This window comes from Amblyomma americanum, chromosome 2 (genome assembly GCF_052857255.1).
Source record: "Amblyomma americanum isolate KBUSLIRL-KWMA chromosome 2, ASM5285725v1, whole genome shotgun sequence".
NCBI classification, from domain to species: domain Eukaryota; kingdom Metazoa; phylum Arthropoda; class Arachnida; order Ixodida; family Ixodidae; genus Amblyomma; species Amblyomma americanum.
The window spans coordinates 56,778,884-56,797,155 of NC_135498.1; the positions used below are offsets into that span (position 1 = coordinate 56,778,884).

The following is an 18,272-nucleotide window of genomic DNA, read 5'->3' on the forward strand; positions in this document are numbered from 1 at the left end:
TATTTTAAGGTTGTGAATTGCTTGCCTTTCATATTGTGAGGGGTATGTTCTGGCTGTTTTCGGGTTTTCTCTTCAAAGCATGCAGCGTCTACATGTACAGCCCTGGAGGATCATATACGATGAGTGCATTTATGACCTAATCTGACTGATTTATTTCTTACTGCCTTTAAAGGGGAAGGGCGGAATTTAATGTGAAATATGAAGCTAGAAGGTTTATAGGCTGCGATAGATGCCTAACACTGTCATTTTTTCTATATTAAATGACAGCATGTGCTACGTTCTGTTCTGCAAGCAACAAAAGCAGCCAATGACCTTCCTGAGGCTGGTGAAGATTTCGAGTACTTCAGCAGTTTTGCTAGTTTTCGTCAAGTCATGCAAGCAGACGGAAAGAGTGTGCTGAAGCTGTAAGTTCCCTTCCCCTTTTTTTTTGTCTTCTATGCTGCGTGAATTGTACACATTTGTGGGATTCTAGATAATTTGGTCAAGACGAGTAATCCACTAAATGACGACATAAGTGCTGGTTTTGCTTTTATTCCATCGTATGCTAAAGGGCTGCTTTTCATGTCAATAAGTGCCAGTAATCACTGGTGTTATGAGACTTGCTTTAGCGGGTTCTGCTGCCCTTCTATTTTTTGCTAACGCTTCAGACACTAGAATCTCCTGTGTACAGTTGTGTGCAGCCAGGATTAGTGACACACTAGTGAAGACTATTGAGCAGGTTCAGAACATGAAAACTCATATTTGTGATGGGCTATTTACCAAAATTCAGCAGCCTTCTTGTAGGCACCAAAAACAACCGAGACTTCGAAGGGTGATAGATGATCAGCATTTTGGCTGAGATATCTTTGTTATCTTTATTAGTTTTTTAGGATCACACAATTCTTTAATCCCAGTACTTCAAACATGTTAGGCCGAAGTCATTGGTTTACTATAGTACCTGTTTTTGTTTTGTGCTTAGCCTTGAAAAGTGCTTGCCCTAATGTTTATACTGTGCAAACTTTCTTGTAGGATGTCTTCACTGGCCAGTCAGCAAGTTGGAAAAGGGAAGTTCGAGGGCCTGGATTTGGAAGAAAAGTTTGACCTTCTGGCGGATATTAATGACACCATTCTGGAACGAGTGGTATGATCCCACTTTGGCATAAAATACTTTGAAGTATTGCTACTTACTCCACACTCAGCTTAGGACACAGCTGGGGTTGTCTCCCCTTGTAATGTTTGCTGCCGTAACCTCTGTTCCTTGCTATGCATGTGGCAGTGGTTGAAGTGACCTTTCAGAAGCCACCAAGCCTTGCTATTCAAGCGACTCACTTTGTTGTTTCTGTGTGATGTTATATGTTAGTTATTTCAAGTTTATAGAGCAGTATATATTTGTGGCTTTTATTTTTGCTTGCCAGCTTTCTTCAGCCTTCATCATATCTGTGTTTGTAACAAAATCGTTTTTAGAATTCCACTGTTTTCAAAATTATGCCAGTAAAAATGACTGCTTATTTCTGACAGTGCTACAAATTGCCAAACGTAAACCAGGCACTGCGTTCATTAGCTTTTGAGTTATCCACTCTGCGTGAGCACCATTTCAAACACCCATTTTCTACTAGTTGTCAACAACTGCAATTACTTAAGCTGTTTTGAAATTTTCTGGTTGCTCCTTCTTTTTCTTGGTCTTGCATTAATGAAAGCAGCGTACTGAAATTTCAGGGCAACAGTCTTGACGAGGCAGATGGTGTCAAGAAGAAACAAGATGACGTTGTCCTCATGACTGTGAGTGCTACCAACAGGCCTATCCACACCAGCTGGAACTTGAGGGTGAGCATTAGATTCTGGCTGTGTTGCGTTCTGACACTCTGGGATAAACGCTGTGGATCCTCTAAGAGGTGTTCCTGCCCAGTGCTTTGTGTGGAATACTTTGGCCAAGGCATGCCTAAGAAGCAGTTAAATTTTATGCTCAGAAATCATAGTGCAGCCAGTTCAAGGAAATCAAGGAATTCAGCTAATGCATAAGTTGGCACCAGTGTGTCACCTGGTTGAATTCATTGCCATTTCCAACTTCAGTGTGACCTGCATTTAATTTTGCTGATATGTAAATCTATGCCGAGTCACATTTCTGATTATGGTGAACACACATGACCACATGAAGCCTTTGTCAATAATATGCAGCCTATGGGGCTTGCTCCTAAGCCATGTAATGCTGCTTCCTAGCATCCTTGGAAGCCCTAAGATGGGTGAGATAAAGATGTCCTCTCACTTTCAAGGCATTTGAAACAGTGTTGATGCAAAATGATCAACACGGACGGCCCAGAAGAAAGCCTGGTGGGCTGTATATTTTTGACAAAGGCTATAAATGGTTTGGTGACGGAACATGCTGCTTTTAAGGGGGGTCACGGCTTTGAAATCCCCAAAAATGGCCAGAAAATTGATTTTTTTTTAATTGTTGCATCCGTTTGTATGTTTCACTTTTTCTGCCGTCCTGAGGTTTCATTGCAAGGATCGGCAGGGAAGTACTGTAAGTACTGCAAAAAAATTGTTTCGTGAACCATGGTGGCTCTGCATTGCAGAGAAATGCTCAAACAATGGGTGTTTTTCTCTGTTACGGTCATTTACCTAGATACTCACTTTGCGGAGATTTCTTCGCAACTGTTTTTGCCTGTTTTGGCCTTGTTTGTTTTAACAGCACTCCTAGAAGCATACTGCAAGTCAAGACATTCTTTGTTTTTCAAAACTGTAAATTTTGTGTATGAAATTTTCTTCTCACTTTAGACATGAAAATGGAAACTGTAACAGAGAAATTGAAAACCAAAATTTTCGTTTTGCGAAAAGAGAAAGGTTATAAGAATGTCTTGACCGATGGCACGCCAGTAGGGATTCAATGAATGTTAAACCAGCCTTCTGCTATATTTTCTTAACTCTGCAGCCTTTTCACAAGATTCAGAGGAAAAATATGTATTAGAAAACAATTTTCTGGAGATATAACAGAAAAATTTTTGTGAGAGTATTTTTAAAATTGTTTAATATGCTAAAAAAATTTCATGTAAATACATCTAGAAATAAAAAAGTTTTGCTGAAAGCAGGTTCCCCCCTTGAGCAAGCGGGCTTAGTATATGGACTCTGTAGTCTATTCTTTCACGAAAAGCTGTAAGCAATTTTAATCTACTGTCTTCGAAAGCCATCAGATCGACACTCATGAAAAACAGGGCCATAATACAAAAGCCATCGAAATGACAGCCTGTAGCTTTTATCAGTTCTTACATGCATCTCTTGATGATGCAGTGTGACATATCGTTGAATGGATGTTGGATACTTTCCTGATAGATGGCAGTAGTGATTCCACTTTTTAGAATCTTTTTTATTGTTCATCTAGATATCTTATATGGCTGCCTTCTGATGTGCCAGACAGCCGTTACAGGGAGAAAATTCAGATGCAGTTTTTCAAAAAAAACAAAATGGAGATTATTTTTCGTGAAAATGACCACACTGACTCCAGCAATGAAAGTGGCTTTTTTGTGAATACTTTTCAAAAGATAAGTGGCAGCAGCATTGTGAATGACAGCAGTGCTGTAGAGCCATGAAAAATAAACCCTCCATATGCAACACAGCCACTATATAAAAATATAGCATCCGTAAAATTCATGTATATTGCTTTCAGGGTGAAAATACCTTTTTCTGCTTTTCTGTCACAATTTCTTTTATAGAAGTCTCCTGTTAGGGCAGAGCAAGTATTTGTTGAGTACCTGCATGCATCCCAGGCAGAAAATTAAATCAGTACAGAAGGCCCAGCATTGCTAGAAAAAAAATAAGAAGTGAATTTGTTAAACATCGCCACATTTGCTGGAATCATTTTGTGTGCTATGCCTTTCGTCTCTGGTCTGCACAGTCTAGCTAGCTCAACTTCTTACCCTTGTGTTGGCAGGACCCCAAGCTGGCAGCCAAGGTCCACCTGTTGGCAGCCAAGAATGTGGTGCGGCCACAGATCAATTTCCGGGACAAGGTGGACAACAGGAACATACCCTTTGTGCCCATCATCAGGGACAAGCCGCACTCGCTGAAGCCCCTTGCCCTGCTGCCTGAGCGCACAGCTGACGGACAGGAAAGGTGCAGTGCCTGCCTGGTTCTGCTGTTTGTGGTGTGGAAGAAAACGGGGGTTTGATGTGGTGCGCACTTCCATTTTTCCAGACATGTAAATATAAATAGGTCAAGTACCATCTGTTTTGACAGGGGCAAGGTACTTGTTATCATAGTGAGCACATGGCTGTGCAGCAATGTGATGAACACAGCCACCAGCTAGTTTTGCTGCTGAAGATAATGACGAGGAATTTCACTTTCATTTAAGACTTGTGCAAGCAAATGGAGCATCCGGCAGCCAGTACGTATTGAGTGGGTCCCACGGGATCTGCTGACCTATCAAAGTCAGGCAGATTTAGCGACCCGCCTTGCGAATACAAACTCATCACCGCCTCGGCTCCTTCATTTGGACAATTTACCCTCCTTTGATCAAGAAAGGAACTCCTCCGGCGCCGCGCACGTGCTCGCATCCCTCCGTGTGCGGTAACCCTCCCCCGCGGTCTTACCCGTGCAGAGGAGGTTGCACTTAGGAGGATCAGGGTCGGGGTTGCCCTCACACCAGCCATAACTCGGAAGTGGCCTCAGTACCGAGAATTGTTTCCTCGGCCAGGGTGTCTGATATGTAGACACGAGGACATTGAGGCCGACATTCATCACTTTCTGTGGGACTGCCTAGCTCTCAAGCCTACAAGGATCCGGCACCTGATGGTAGCAGGTCTTTCACCAAGCAACCCTGCTTCATACATTGCCTGGATGCAGGGACCGTACCATCGTTCTCTACTGGACTTCATCAAATCAGCTAACATTTCCATTCATTTAATGTCTACTACATCATTCATCACACCTTCACCCATCATTGATGCCCTGGGGCAATAAATTTCGCTTTAAAAAAAAAATGGACAGAGCCTTTTCCTAGACATAGTCATTTGCCTGCACTCCAGGCATTGACATCTTGACTTTGAGACATGGGCACTTTGGCTTTGAAACTATTGTAACATATTGCCCGGCCGCGGCGGTCGCGTTTCGATGCAAGCGAAATGCTAGAGGCCTGTATGCTGTGCTTTGGGACGTTAAGCCCTATTAAACCAAAACCAAATTATTTTATTGCATACGTTTTATTGCAATTTATTATTGCATAATAAATTGGATAAACGCGTACCTTTCAAATCGCACCCAGTTTGTGGACATAAGAGGGTTTTCTTCCAGTACATTACCAGTTTCATCGGCAGTTACCCAGGGAAGCGTTTTAGGGCTTATTCTTTATTTAATGTACGTTAATGACATAACTACTGAAATTCATCCTGATGTCAACATCTGCCTGTTTGCAGACGATTGCCTTCTTTATAAGCATATAACATGTGAAAAGGATCAAGAAACCTATTGACCAGTTTGACAAAAAATATTGAATAGTGTGCGAAGTCGGGTATGACGTTAAACTCTGAAAAAACAGTGATGCTTCGTGTTACAAAGAAAAAATGTTGCTATCTCTTTTCATACCATGTTAATGGCAACCCTGTAAAGGAAGTTAACGAATATAAGTACCTGGGAATTACACTTACTAACACCCTTTCGTGGTATACACATATTAAAAACACTTGGGCTTCTGCTACACGGAAACTTGGCATTCTGCGGCATAAGTTAAAAAAAGGCACCCTCAGAATTAAAACTCCAAGCCTATAAAGCATTTATTTTACCAAAACTCGAGTACGCTTCAGTGGTATGGGATTCCTTCTACATAAAAGTCAAGAAAATGCTGGTAATGGTTCAAAGACGTGCAGGGGGGGGGGACTCTCTCTCCATTTTAGCGGCAGCATAGTGACTGCACATGAAGTCTTTGTACCCGGCTAGCCTAACCCGGCTGTTTCTTGTAAGCACTGATCTCGAAGGCTTCAGTAGCTTGATGTGTTAGCGTTTGTTGCTAAGCAGTGAATGACGCGAGCAGTGGTGAGTTACAGAAAATCAGGAGCGGCGTAGTGTCTCCAGCACTCCGAAACCGAAACCACGCAGTCGTGCATGAACTTGCAGGAAACAAACTAATTGGAGCTTTCGGTGATGATTACTATGCATCTTTGTCTCTGTTTTCTGCCGCCTTTTGCGTCACATTCCATACGATTGGTTGCACAACCAGCTGCACCCATAGCAGTCAAGCTACGCAGTGTGCCTGAGCATAGTGATTTAGAAATGTCCTCTATTTGCGGTAATTATCGCGCCAAAGTGCTTGGAGAGAAGATTGAAACCATGCATGAAGTCGACGCCGGTGCGTTATTGGAACAAGATGTCACCAAAAAGTGCGCTTATTAGTTTGGCTGTTTGCGACTCGAGGTCAGAAAGCTAGAAAATTATCCAGTGTACAGTCCTGGCTATAATATTACGGACCATACTTCGGCAATCAAACTCTTGTCGTGCCTTACCTAACAAAAATTAGGAAGCGCTTTATACATACGCTTGCACATGCTGCAGAGGTGCTCGTTCATGAACCCAAGAAATCATCAAATTTTTGCCGTCCTCGTGACTTTTGCTCTTTAACCTAAACAGTCTCATCCTAAACAATCTCATAACGTCTACAGCTCGCAAGTGTGAATTTTCGAGTCTTTGTGGTTGTGCTATCATTTTGATCGAGAAGCGACAGTTGTGCAGTGGTCACAAACTGCTTGATTTTCTAGTCTTGCATCCATGATGCAGGCAATAGCATGCTCTTTGGGACTCTGGTGCGGCCCTCTGCTGCACAAGTTCGGACACTCTGAATGCTGCCCGCCTCTTCAGTTTTGAAAGTGAAGTAGAGGCCGTCCGATAAGTTCGGGCTTTAGGTGTTGGCTGTTGCCTTCAGGGAAAAAAAACAAAACATGATGTCCGATTATTTTAGAACAACAAAATAGGATAATCTCACTATCCGACTGCTTCCCGATTGCAGTGTACTACATATTCTGTTTACTTTCGTTAGTTCGAACTTTGGTTACTTCAAACTGCATCGTCGTCACTGTGGAGTTCAAATTAACGAGCTTTTACTGTAATAAATTCGCGGGAGTACAGATGTTATGACATGCCAGCAGAAATGAACAAGCATTACCTCCAAAATTCGCAAGTAACAATACTGTGCAAAAACTCTGGTATGATGCTGACCTGTGAGAAACATCGTATGAGATGTCCCGCATGATATTATGATGGTGCGTTATAAATTGAAAAATGCATACATAACCAGTGTGTTTCTTCTTGTTTCTGTCTCCCTCTGGCTGCTTGCAACGTCTTTTAAGGGCTTTTGACAACAGTTTAATTGCATCCATGTAGACCTGCATAGTGACGGCATTGGTTATATGTAACAGCTCAGATTTGTAAGGCAGGGCAATGTCCAGGCATTTAGTGGGGTTTGGTGCATCCTTATTTTTACAATATGTTGAAAGAGATCTGCATGGTATGATAGGAATGCATTTGTTAGTGAAATGCTTGAGGCAGTTCAAAGCAGCGGGTTTGTTGAATGAGGCAAGAGTGGGACCAAGAATGCGACATGTTTTGTGCAACATGTTAAGGATCTCTGCTCGGACTCATTTCAGCTATGGTCACCCTTACGAATGGGAAATTGATCGCTTCGAGCCTCCGCAGGAGCATCTGAAACCACCTGCAGAAAAGGTAAGCGAGCACGAAATAATTATTTCCTGCTGTGGTTTCTAGGTGTTGCCAGCTGTGCGCCTTGTTAACATGTTGAAGTAGCTGGTGTGGAAGCATTGTCTTTAGGTGTGCCTTTTATTTTCAAATACTAAACACAATTTTAGTTTTCCTTGGGTGGTTTTAAGCGTCTGTCACATAGCTGCTCTAGTGCTAGTAACAATGCCTTGCATGAGTGGTGACCTTTAGACGTAGGGGAACAGCAGTTGAATTATTTTTTTATTTTTGCAGAAGCTGCCAGCGCCACTGGAACAGACTGCATACACCCTTGTGGAGACATCCCAGCAGCTGCAGGACATGTGCGCTGCACTTTCGAAGGAAACCGAGATCGCTGTTGACTTGGAGGTAGATGCAGCCAGTCTACCAGCCGGCCTGCTTCAGAAGTAGAGAAAAAACGAAACCTGTGGAAACATCTTCCTCTTGCTCTCTGTTCTTTATTTTTTTAGGTTGCACAGGTTACTCCATGTTATACTAAAAGAGAGGAAGTTAAGTGTAAATTTGGAAGGAAGTTGTGATACTAAACTGTTCAGTTTGCTTCAAATGATTTAAACAGTGCAAAATGGATATTGCAACAAAAAAAAAAGAGAGACCCTGTGCCATATCCTTTCCTTTTTCCTTCCTTGAGGATAGCTTACTGGCTTTGACGGGCATGGCACTTTGTAGCGAGATGGTCATGCATCCTGCTTAGAAAGTGCGGATTCTCCTCCTTCTTCTCTTCCACAGCACCATTCGTACCGGAGCTTCCAGGGGATCACGTGCCTGATGCAGATCTCAACTCGCAGCCACGACTACATCGTCGACACGCTGAAGCTGCGCCATGAACTACAAGTTCTCAACGAAGTCTTTGCCAACCCCAAGATTATCAAGGTCACTAGTCCTTGTCTAATTCAGTATGTGCTCCTCTGGCCAGTGCCAGAAATGATGCTGCTGAAGTGTGTGTTTACAGCATCCTGTGCTGGCATCTTATTTTTACCATTTATTTGGGTTCCTTACTTGCTTGCTGGAATTCTTTCGAAGTAGCAAGATTTGGGGGTTAGGCCTTGCTGTTCGTTAGTGCGAAAAGGAGGGCGACAAGTTAGCAAACGTTCATTGAGATGCGTTCGAGATTTGTAAACTGTTGCTGCCACTTCTCTGTAATTGAGTTAACAGCTTTCTGTAACTGCAAAAATGTTGTTGCCTCCGTCATATAATTCAGATTTTGAGCCTGATATAATGAAGCACTGCTGTCCTACTGCTTAATGTTTTTGATAGTTCCCTCTTGCAAGTGAGCAGTGTCCCCAGAATTTTCAGAATTCTTGTATTTATTTTTCTTTAGTTGCTGCAATGGACAGCCTTTTCTGGAGATTTCCATATTGATCAGTGGGGCAAATGCAAGGGACTGTAGAGCATTCATTTACAGCAATTGTCCACATTATACCACCGACCAAATTGAATTGTGCAGTGCACAAAGCAGAACTCTTTCTGCTTTCCACGTCATCAGTCTCCTGAACACAGTGTAGTGTAACTGTATGATGGAAAAGCTGCAATTCTAGCTGTAGTGAGAATGTGGAACTTTGGATGGTAAAATCATCTGCTGCAGTCCATATGGCAGGGATGTGCTGAAGGAAGATGCTATTTAAGAAAATGTGTTGCATCTGCTTGTGGCTGATGTGCCTTTTTGGTCGAGTGGTCACGTCTGGTAAGTGAGGCATTCTCGATTTGACAAAAGCTCTTTTTGCGCTGTTATGACATCTGATCTTTGTTCTGGGCCTGCTGCTGCAGTAAATTTGCTCTCTGAAAAGAGTAGCAAAGCTTGCCCCGTGGGTGCTTGGAATATTCATTTAAAGCTGAACATCAGTTAGTCTAGCAAGCAGCGGAAGAAGTTGCCAGTGCTGCAGCCTGCGCCAGCTCAAGTGAAAGCAGTGTGGTGCTGTGTGTGCCCCCAGGTCCTTCATGGTGCAGACATGGACGTGCTGTGGCTGCAGCGTGACTTCGGCCTCTACCTGGTGGGCCTGTTTGACACGGGCCAAGCAGCCAGGGTGCTGGGCCTGGCCCATTTCTCGCTGGCATTCCTGCTGAGGCACTACTGCCGTATAGAGGCCGACAAGCAGTTCCAGCTTGCCGATTGGCGCATACGGTAACTGATAGAGCAGCCCATGGGCATCTTTTGATGATTTTAGTGTGCAACAGGTCAAAGGTCTACAGGAGATTTGGATCAATGCAGAAGTATTCAAACAGGAGTGCTAAGTACTAATGAGCTATGTGCATAACAGATGCACTCGCATTATAAATGCATCCCCTGCATTAGTTATCGAAGATTTAATTATATCATACCATGCATAGCAAATGCACCTCCTAAATTAGCAGCAGTTTTTGTTGATGAAAAAATGTGCTTGTTATGTGTACAGTGGCAGCCCTGCATCTTTTTAATAAAAAAAAATGCACCATATGCATGCTTTTGCGTGTTAGAAAACTTGCCCTGTTTCATGTGCTCTGCACTCTACATAGCTTGCACTGACGTCAGAGAAAGGAATCCTGGGATATGTATGCACTATGTTTATGAACCGCCAGCTCCCACAGTTTGCATGCCGCGTCGTTCATTATGGCTGTGCGCATGATATTTGATAGTTCCAAGCACAGTGATATCTGTGGAAGGAAACTTCCAATGAATGCAAGCTTCTTTGTACACGGAAGATCCTAAAGGGCTGCAGTGTACGCGAACGATTGTGCACTGAACACGAAGCGACAGAGCTTGCGTGTGACGTACCTATTGAATGGGCCAACTTAGACCTCGAGAACCACAACCTTGCACAAGTCTAGCACATACTAAATAACATGTAAATCCGCATATTTGAATATAGGCAGCATGATAACTGGCAATGGTGAAGCAAGGAAAGCTTCAACACGTAACCTCATTGGATTGAAATGGTGACCAATCAAGTACCTCAAGGAGACGAGTGCCCATTATGCCCCATTGCTTCCCAGTGGTACAGCGCCAAGCATGAAGATTCCATATGCTGTCAGCGCACATTTAAAAACGACATAGCAAAAAAATGCAAGCTGAGGCCCAGAAATTACATGCCGAAGCTAACGCAGCGGGGACAGCGATCCAGCCGAGCTCCACCCTTCGCCACAGCTGACTGGAAAAATCAACGCATCTGTGAAAAGTGTTAAAGCTAAGAAAGAACCAACACCGACCCACTCTATAGTATTACAGGAGCTTCTTTTCTCACTGAGTTTTATTTTGGTGTAGCCCACTTGAATGATATTGTTCCACACTGCATTGCTGTGAACTGCTTTTCACAGGCCCTTGCCAGCTGTAATGATTCACTATGCACGGTCGGACACTCACTACCTGCTGTACATAATGGACTGCCTGAAGAGTGACCTGGCTGACAGGAGCAACAATAACGACAACCTGGTTCGATCGGTGTTTGACCGCAGCAAGCAGGTGGCGCTTAAGGTGGGTGCTGCTTTCTCACTGTGCACTTTGTTTTTCGTAATGTACCTTTGCCTGCAGTCTTGTTAATTCGGACTTCCTTAATTAGAACTGACAGGTTGTTTGAACTGAAAACTTTGGTTGTTCAGAATCAAGTGCATGTTGAAAATGCTTTTGTTGATTTGAATCCAGCATGATTTGAACAGATTTTTGACCTCCTTTCAGTTTAAATTGTTGAGAATCAGCATTAGTACCCTGCCGGCAAGGCCTTTGGTGTGTTCACAGTGAAGGCTTATCCAATTAGTAGGTGTTTTTTCATCAAGCGCAGACTGAACTGGGATTATATATGCTTGAAAGTCAGGAAAGTGGTGCTACCAGCCTGCAGAAGCTTGTATTTATGTTACTCTATGCACTATCATATGAATCTGTGCTTCGTTATAAACAACTGAGTTTAGGAAGCCGATAAAGTTTACACTGTGCAAAAGTTAAAGGCAGTGTGAACTTTTTATGAGCCAGATTAATTTGTTTTCACAAGGTTTAGTCAGTTCTTATGCCGCACTCGACCCACTTTGAATTTTCTAGTTGCCGAATGAAAATTTGGACCCCTGATTTTTTGGACATGCTTGGTTATTCAGACATGCTTGGTTATTTGGATTTTGTCACAGCAGTGCCGCATGCTGCAATAGAGCCAATTTATAAGAGCAGCCAAAATGCGGAACGCATCGCAACTGATAGATTTTTCAGTTCTCCTTCGCACTCGCCGTAGCACTGCCGCAAATAGGCAAGCCGCCATATTATATGTATAGTGGAAACACCGAGGGCGATATTCTTAATGCCTTCTTATTTTTATCGCCATCTTTGCCTTTTTGTTTCAGGTCCTCCGTACGGCGGGTGCAGCGCAGTTAGTACATACATTAGACTGGCCAATAAAAATAAATAAAAATAAAGTGCCCAGCCCCCTGCCCGCGCTCACAACGGGCTCACAGTTACTACATAAAATTATCGTGAGGCTTAAAAGAAAAAATAAAAAGAATTGTGGAAGGTTCTCTTTTGTATCCAGACTTTGTCCTATCCCGTGCGTTCATGACATGCCAACAGCAGCACAGCAATCACACGCTGAGGTCATTAAACTGGTTGCTGCCTGTCGTTCGTGTATACAACGCATGGCAAGACTTGCCATGCGTTGTGAAGCTTCAGAATGTGCGCAAAATTAGTGACCCCCTCATCCACTATATTTGCAATTAGACGCTGAAGTAAAGTAATTTTTTTTCTGGAAAGCTTTAATTTTTCGGATGTTTTCACAGTCTCTAGAGTCCAAAAAATTGGTCGACGACTGTGCAGCAAATTTGTGGCGGGTACTCTGTTTACATGTACAGTCATGGACTAAAGTTTGCAGGATATGGATTTGCGGAAGAAGAATTATCTTTGTTGCCTCTCTAGCCAGTCAGCTGGTATTCGCCCTACAGATGGAGCATGCATATGTCCTCAAACATCATGCTTTGCCCGACCACTCAGAAATAAATTACCGCATATCTCCATTCTGCAAATTTTCGTTCATGACTGTACGTACATTGGTTTGTAACTTCTGAAAATATGCCTTTCAAAATTAAAAAAAACAAGTTCAGTCATGAGCATCCACGCTTATCTATATGAAGGCCAATGCAGCTATTAGCCATTTTTTTTTTTCCTTTCAGAGTCCTAAAGTGAGAGTGTGGGCTTCAGTATGACTTATTCTTGTAGAATTGCACTGGTTTGTACATATATCTGCTGAGCTCTCATGTTAATTGGTGCAGATTGTGGTTGGGTTGTGCACTTCGGAATCCAAGACCCAACTATAGAGCGATTTTTTTTTTTTTTGGTTGATTTCATTGGAAAGCTTTTTGGCGCAGTTCTGTTGCATGGTTCTGCTGATGGTCTGGATGCTGTTGAATCTCGGTCATGCTTTTTGCATGAGACCTGAGCAAACTCATGCATAGACTAGTGATCTTGCTCCAGTTGTGGTTGAAGCTTGCCTCCTGTTACTTTTTGGCTCCATGCAGCGTTACGAGAAGCCCATCTACAATGAGCAGAGCTACCTTGAGCTGTACCGCAAGAGCCGCAAGACATTCAATAGCCGGCAGCTGCACGCGCTGCGCCACCTGTATGCCTGGAGAGACCACATTGCTCGTGTCGAAGATGAGAGCACTGGGTTTGTTGGCGCTCAGCATTCTCCTAATGCAACTTACGTGCCACATGCAGAAAATGGAGATTTCTGGCACTGTAGATATCTCGTATAATTGTTTAAAGAGTGTTTAAAAACTTCCTTGTCTAAATTGCAATTTTCTGATCTCATGTGAAGATGTAAATTCATCATCTCAGTCTGTGGCTGATTTAACAATTATGTTTTCTTTGCTCATTCATCAAAGAAAGTAGAGTACGATCCTGTGCTTATAGATGCGGGAGAGTTGTGACTGCTAGTCATTGTCATATGCTTAGATGCACACATAATTTTACTGCTTTACTGCCCTTGGTTGTAACCGACACAGTCAAACCTGGATATATCGAATTATTGCTAAAAGTCAGAACATCTCATTAAAAATCCCATGAAAAAATTCTGCGCAATTGTTTGTGTTTATTGAACTCGCACCGTGGCCCTGTAAGTGGCACTTCACCTAATAGCACACTTTGGTCACTTTTAATGCCCAGAGACAGGTCAGCTTTGCGACCTTGGGCACCTGCTGGCTGTTCTAGCGCTGTGAAACTGCATGCGAGATGAACGTGGGCTGTGTTTGAGGGGGGCCTTCGGTCTCTTGTATTCATTTTCCATACTACATTCTTGCCATGCGGTGATAATAATCTAACTAGGGCCTAGTGGCAGCTCTCGCTTGCTTCTTCACCAAAAGCGTTGGGGACCAACTGTACCTTAACTTTAAAAAGATATTCTATTTATATTATACTGGTATCAGGATTAGACATTTTATGATAGACAGTGGCTAGTTCTAAAGTGCCGTCCACTGTGGCTTTGGTGCGAAGCAGTTGAGGTCTAACGATGCCTAGTGAGCGGTGCGTCACGGCAAGAAGTGCATCACTAAGGGGGTTGCAATGTTTTCTTGACCGTAGACTGCAGATAAGCCTATCTAGTATTGGCATTTTTTATATATCAATTATGAGCTTATCAAAATATTTCATGATCCCATCTGGGTTCGATATATCCAGGTTTGGCTGTGTCTCACAATCATTTAGTATTGCAGACAAATGTAGTTGGGGGCAAAAGCCTGGAGACCACGTGTTCCTGAAACGAAGCCGATAGTTCTATTATTAGCCAGCGGCTGGAGATTACACTTGTGGAATTGAAAGAACAAAATTTTGACATTTACCTCCACAAGTGTGGTCTCCAGCCGCCGGCTGATAGCAGAGCTATTGGCTTCGTTTGAGGAGCATGTGGTGTCTAGACTTTTATCCCCGACTATACCTTGTCCCATTTGCTGTCAAAGGCAGACCACTGATAATGAAAACTGAGTTTGTTTTTTTTTGCAAAACAGTAAAAACTGATTGTATTCATGGCTCATGGCTGAAATAATTTCCATGAGGGATCATGGCTTTGTGATATCACAGTTGCAGGAGGCATTGTGGAGATTGTGTGACGTTTCGACGTCATTCAATACCTGCTTCCAAGTTTCAAGGGCAGGCTAATAGATCTATGGTATGAAAATTTTTTGTGCATCTTGACATTTATAATTTAATAGAGCTCTTTTTTTATGTGCAGATATGTGTTGCCCAAGCACATGATCCTGGAGATATCCGAAGTCCTACCAAGGTAATCCGTTAAATCTATTTTGACTGCTTTGCATTCAGCAATAATGCAATGTCCATTTAGAGCAACCACTCCTGACTTTGATGCACAATCTATTTAGCCGGCTACCAATCATTAATAGTGAATACTGTTAATAATCGGGTCCATTAGTCACTCACTTAGTAGTGCCGAGCTTCAGCATGAATTGCCATAAAGTGACACACCTAAGCAATTTTTTGAACTGCGGAAGAGGATTAAGTGTTTATTTAACAGTGTGCATTAGGATGCAGTCTTTCCTATTTTTTCACTCTGTCTTCTCTGCTTCTTAATGAAATTTTTTTGTGTAGGTGTAAGTTTCTTGTGAGCTCCTATGGAAGTATATTCTGTTTGAAGAGCTTGCTGGGCACAGTGTGCAATACTCTTTTGTGGTTGTATTCTAGACTATGCACTTGACCCTTGCTGTGCTGGTACTTTTGCCCTGATATGCTATGCCGTCTCATGTCCCAGGGAGCAGCAGGGCATCGTGGCCTGCTGCAATCCATGCCCTCCCCTGGTGCGGCAGAACCTCAACGAACTGCACTCCATCATCCTCAAGGCTCGGGAGGTGCCCCTCAACCAGAAGGTTTGTGTTGGTTGAATGCTCGCGCATTTCTTTGATCTTGCCATCCAGAAGTTTGGGGTGTGTATTGGTCCCCACCAAGTTGCCCTATTTGTGGACCCTATCGTAAGGCACATGCTCGTGGCGGGGCCCCCGTTGTCAAACCGTCCACAGTAGTCCTGTGGTTCTCATCTGTCCTATGCAGTCACATGGCACCTAATGCTGGGCCTTTACCCGTGTTATAAAATCTGAAAAATCTGCACACTGAAGACAGACTGCATTGAAGAGAGAAGATGGGGATGTTTCAAGTATCCGAAGTAAGGGAAGAAAAAGATAACATAGCCATCGAAGAACCTTTGGTGAGCTTCAGATATTCTGAAATGTGTCACTGATGCTAAATTCATCAAGTCCTGGTTGTGGAAACAGTTTGAAGGCAGCACAAAACACTTGTGGCAGCAGGCAAGAAAGAGCTCACTCGTGAGGGCACACTGCCAGCACAGGACGTACAAGCAGCGCTCACAGTAGAGTGATGTCGCTAGCAGGTCGGTAAGTTTCAGGTAGATGATATAACAGGTATGGCCGTTGCTGCGTATAATGCTGCATGTGCAGGACGGTTTCCAAGGGCAGCGCCAAGGTCCATCCATGGCGACTGTTCCAACGACAAACATGGTTTCTGTGCCACTGGCCGACAAACCTGCTGGACCAACCAAGGCAGCTAAAGAAGAGCAAGAGAGTTCAAGTCCTGCACGGCAGTGCAGAAAGAGTTCTACCTTCAGTGCACAGCACTAGCACCACGTAAATGTGGCCACTGGTCATTCGAAGATATAATTACCCATTGGAGCATGAAGTAGAAAAAAGTTCAAAGCATCACAGCACATGCTTGGCTCTAGATTGCCGTTATATGCAAAACACAAGTAAGGTTACGAAGCACTGTTCGGCAGCTGTGTGAATGGTTGCAGCACGCATTTTGAGCCCGAGCAACTTAAAAGAAAAAAAAAAACCTTCATTGTGTGTCTTCTGTCTTCATCTTGGGTACCTTAACTCACATACATTGTTATTTAAAATGCTAAGATTTTTTTTTGTATATTGAGCCGTTATTTCAAGTTTTCAGTATGACTACGATAATTTTTTATGATATGGGATGTCCTAAAGGAGTGACATAAGGTATTGACATTGAAGTGTAAGTTGTATCTATGCATTGAGCTGATTTGAACCTGTTAGTGAAGCATTTGTAAAAACAAACTGCTCAGGAGCTGGCCTCTTCCATACACTGCATGATATGTTGAAACTCCCCTTCAGCAGTTGACCTTCATAATCTTATTTCGGTTGCAGATTTGTGAGGCACAGTTAAATTTAAAACTAAATTACTCTCAACATCATTATGCTTGTGCCCTTTTTTGCCTTAACCCGTAACAATTGAGCTGTACAGCACTGAGCAGTTCTACTACCTATAGATGTTACGACACCCAAAGGTTACCTGTTATGAGCAAGAAGGTCGGAGTACCTGAAGTGAAGCAGTTTTAAGCCTTCAATGTGTTACAGTTGAACCTCTATGTAACGAACCTCTATGTAACGAATTCCTGGATTTTACGAAATTTTTCAATTCCCCAGCACATCCCCCATTGAAGCCCATGTATAGGCGACCTCCATGTAACGAACTCGTTGCGGCAGTTGACCTTGATGTAACGAATCCGTGGCTCTGATCATCGAGCTGTATCTTGTAATGTTTTGCCCGAAATTTGACCGGGCAGTGCGCAACTTTAATGAATATTGTTTAAGTAAGTTTTTATATTAAAAGGTAAAGTAGACCGCGAGCAGAACGCTTGCAATCGCAGCAAACAAGCAGACCTCAGTGATGATGATGATGTTGAGCGCCGCTATCGCCGCTCCGTGGCAAGCGTAGCAACTTTTAAGCTTTCATTTTGTAGCTTGACACTAGGTGGCACTACTATGACAAATTTTTCGTGGTGTTGCGGCGCAGTTATGGTAAGCCTTCTTCGTCAGCGTGTTGACGTGTGTGTGTTGGTGTGTGTTTACGGTGTCGGTTCGTTACGATGAGTTCTGCTGTGAGGAAACGCAAAGTTTTGTTGCTTGAAGATAAGCTCTCGATTTTGAATGCGGTTACCGCCGGCGAAAAAAAGAAGGATGTCGCTGCCCGCTTCAATATACCAGCCAGCTCCCTGTCAACCATTATTGCTGCAGAACAAAGCATCCGCAGTGCGATGGAGTCGGGCACAAGCGCCCAGAAGAAAAGACTGAAGACGTCGACGTATGCTGATGTGGACAACGCCGTGTTTGCATGGTTTTTGGACAGACGAGCACAAAACGTGCCCATAAGTGGCGCGATTTTGCAGCAGAAAGCCATAGATTTTGCTTGTATCCTGGGCCACGACGACTTCAAAGCGAGTAACAGCTGGCTACAAGGATTTAAAAGCCGGCACGGTGTCGTCGGAAAAGTGGTATCTGGCGAGTCTGCCTCCGCAGACAGCGATGCTGCTGCCTCGTGGGTGGCCAAGAAGCTTCCCGGCATTTTCAGCCACTATGAAGCTGCCGACATTTATAATGCTGATGAGACGGCCCTGTTTTTTTAAATGTTACCGAGCCGCACGTTCTCACTGAAAGGAGAAGACTGCCGCGGTGGAAAGCAAATTAAACTCCGCGTGACGGTTTTGCTTTGCGCCAACACTGATGCCAGCGACAAGCGAATCCTGTTTGTTATTTTCCGCAATGCCCGATCCGGATGTTTTAAAGGAACAGGGCGGATGCCA

The 18,272-nt window shown here is 43.4% G+C and overlaps 1 protein-coding gene across 1 annotated transcript in view; it reads left to right on the forward strand.

Annotated features, from left to right (window-relative positions):
• The window catches only part of Rrp6 (exosome component Rrp6), a 34,770-nt gene that overhangs the window by 954 nt on the left and 15,544 nt on the right, over positions 1–18,272 (forward strand). Inside the window, exons 2-13 of the mRNA XM_077654441.1 lie at positions 268–404; positions 1,009–1,120; positions 1,696–1,803; positions 3,905–4,086; positions 7,605–7,680; positions 7,948–8,061; positions 8,440–8,583; positions 9,642–9,832; positions 11,002–11,158; positions 13,174–13,322; positions 14,880–14,930; positions 15,414–15,528. Coding sequence (XP_077510567.1) covers positions 268–404; positions 1,009–1,120; positions 1,696–1,803; positions 3,905–4,086; positions 7,605–7,680; positions 7,948–8,061; positions 8,440–8,583; positions 9,642–9,832; positions 11,002–11,158; positions 13,174–13,322; positions 14,880–14,930; positions 15,414–15,528 — 1,536 coding nt within the window. The remainder of the gene's footprint in view (positions 1–267; positions 405–1,008; positions 1,121–1,695; positions 1,804–3,904; positions 4,087–7,604; positions 7,681–7,947; positions 8,062–8,439; positions 8,584–9,641; positions 9,833–11,001; positions 11,159–13,173; positions 13,323–14,879; positions 14,931–15,413; positions 15,529–18,272) is intronic.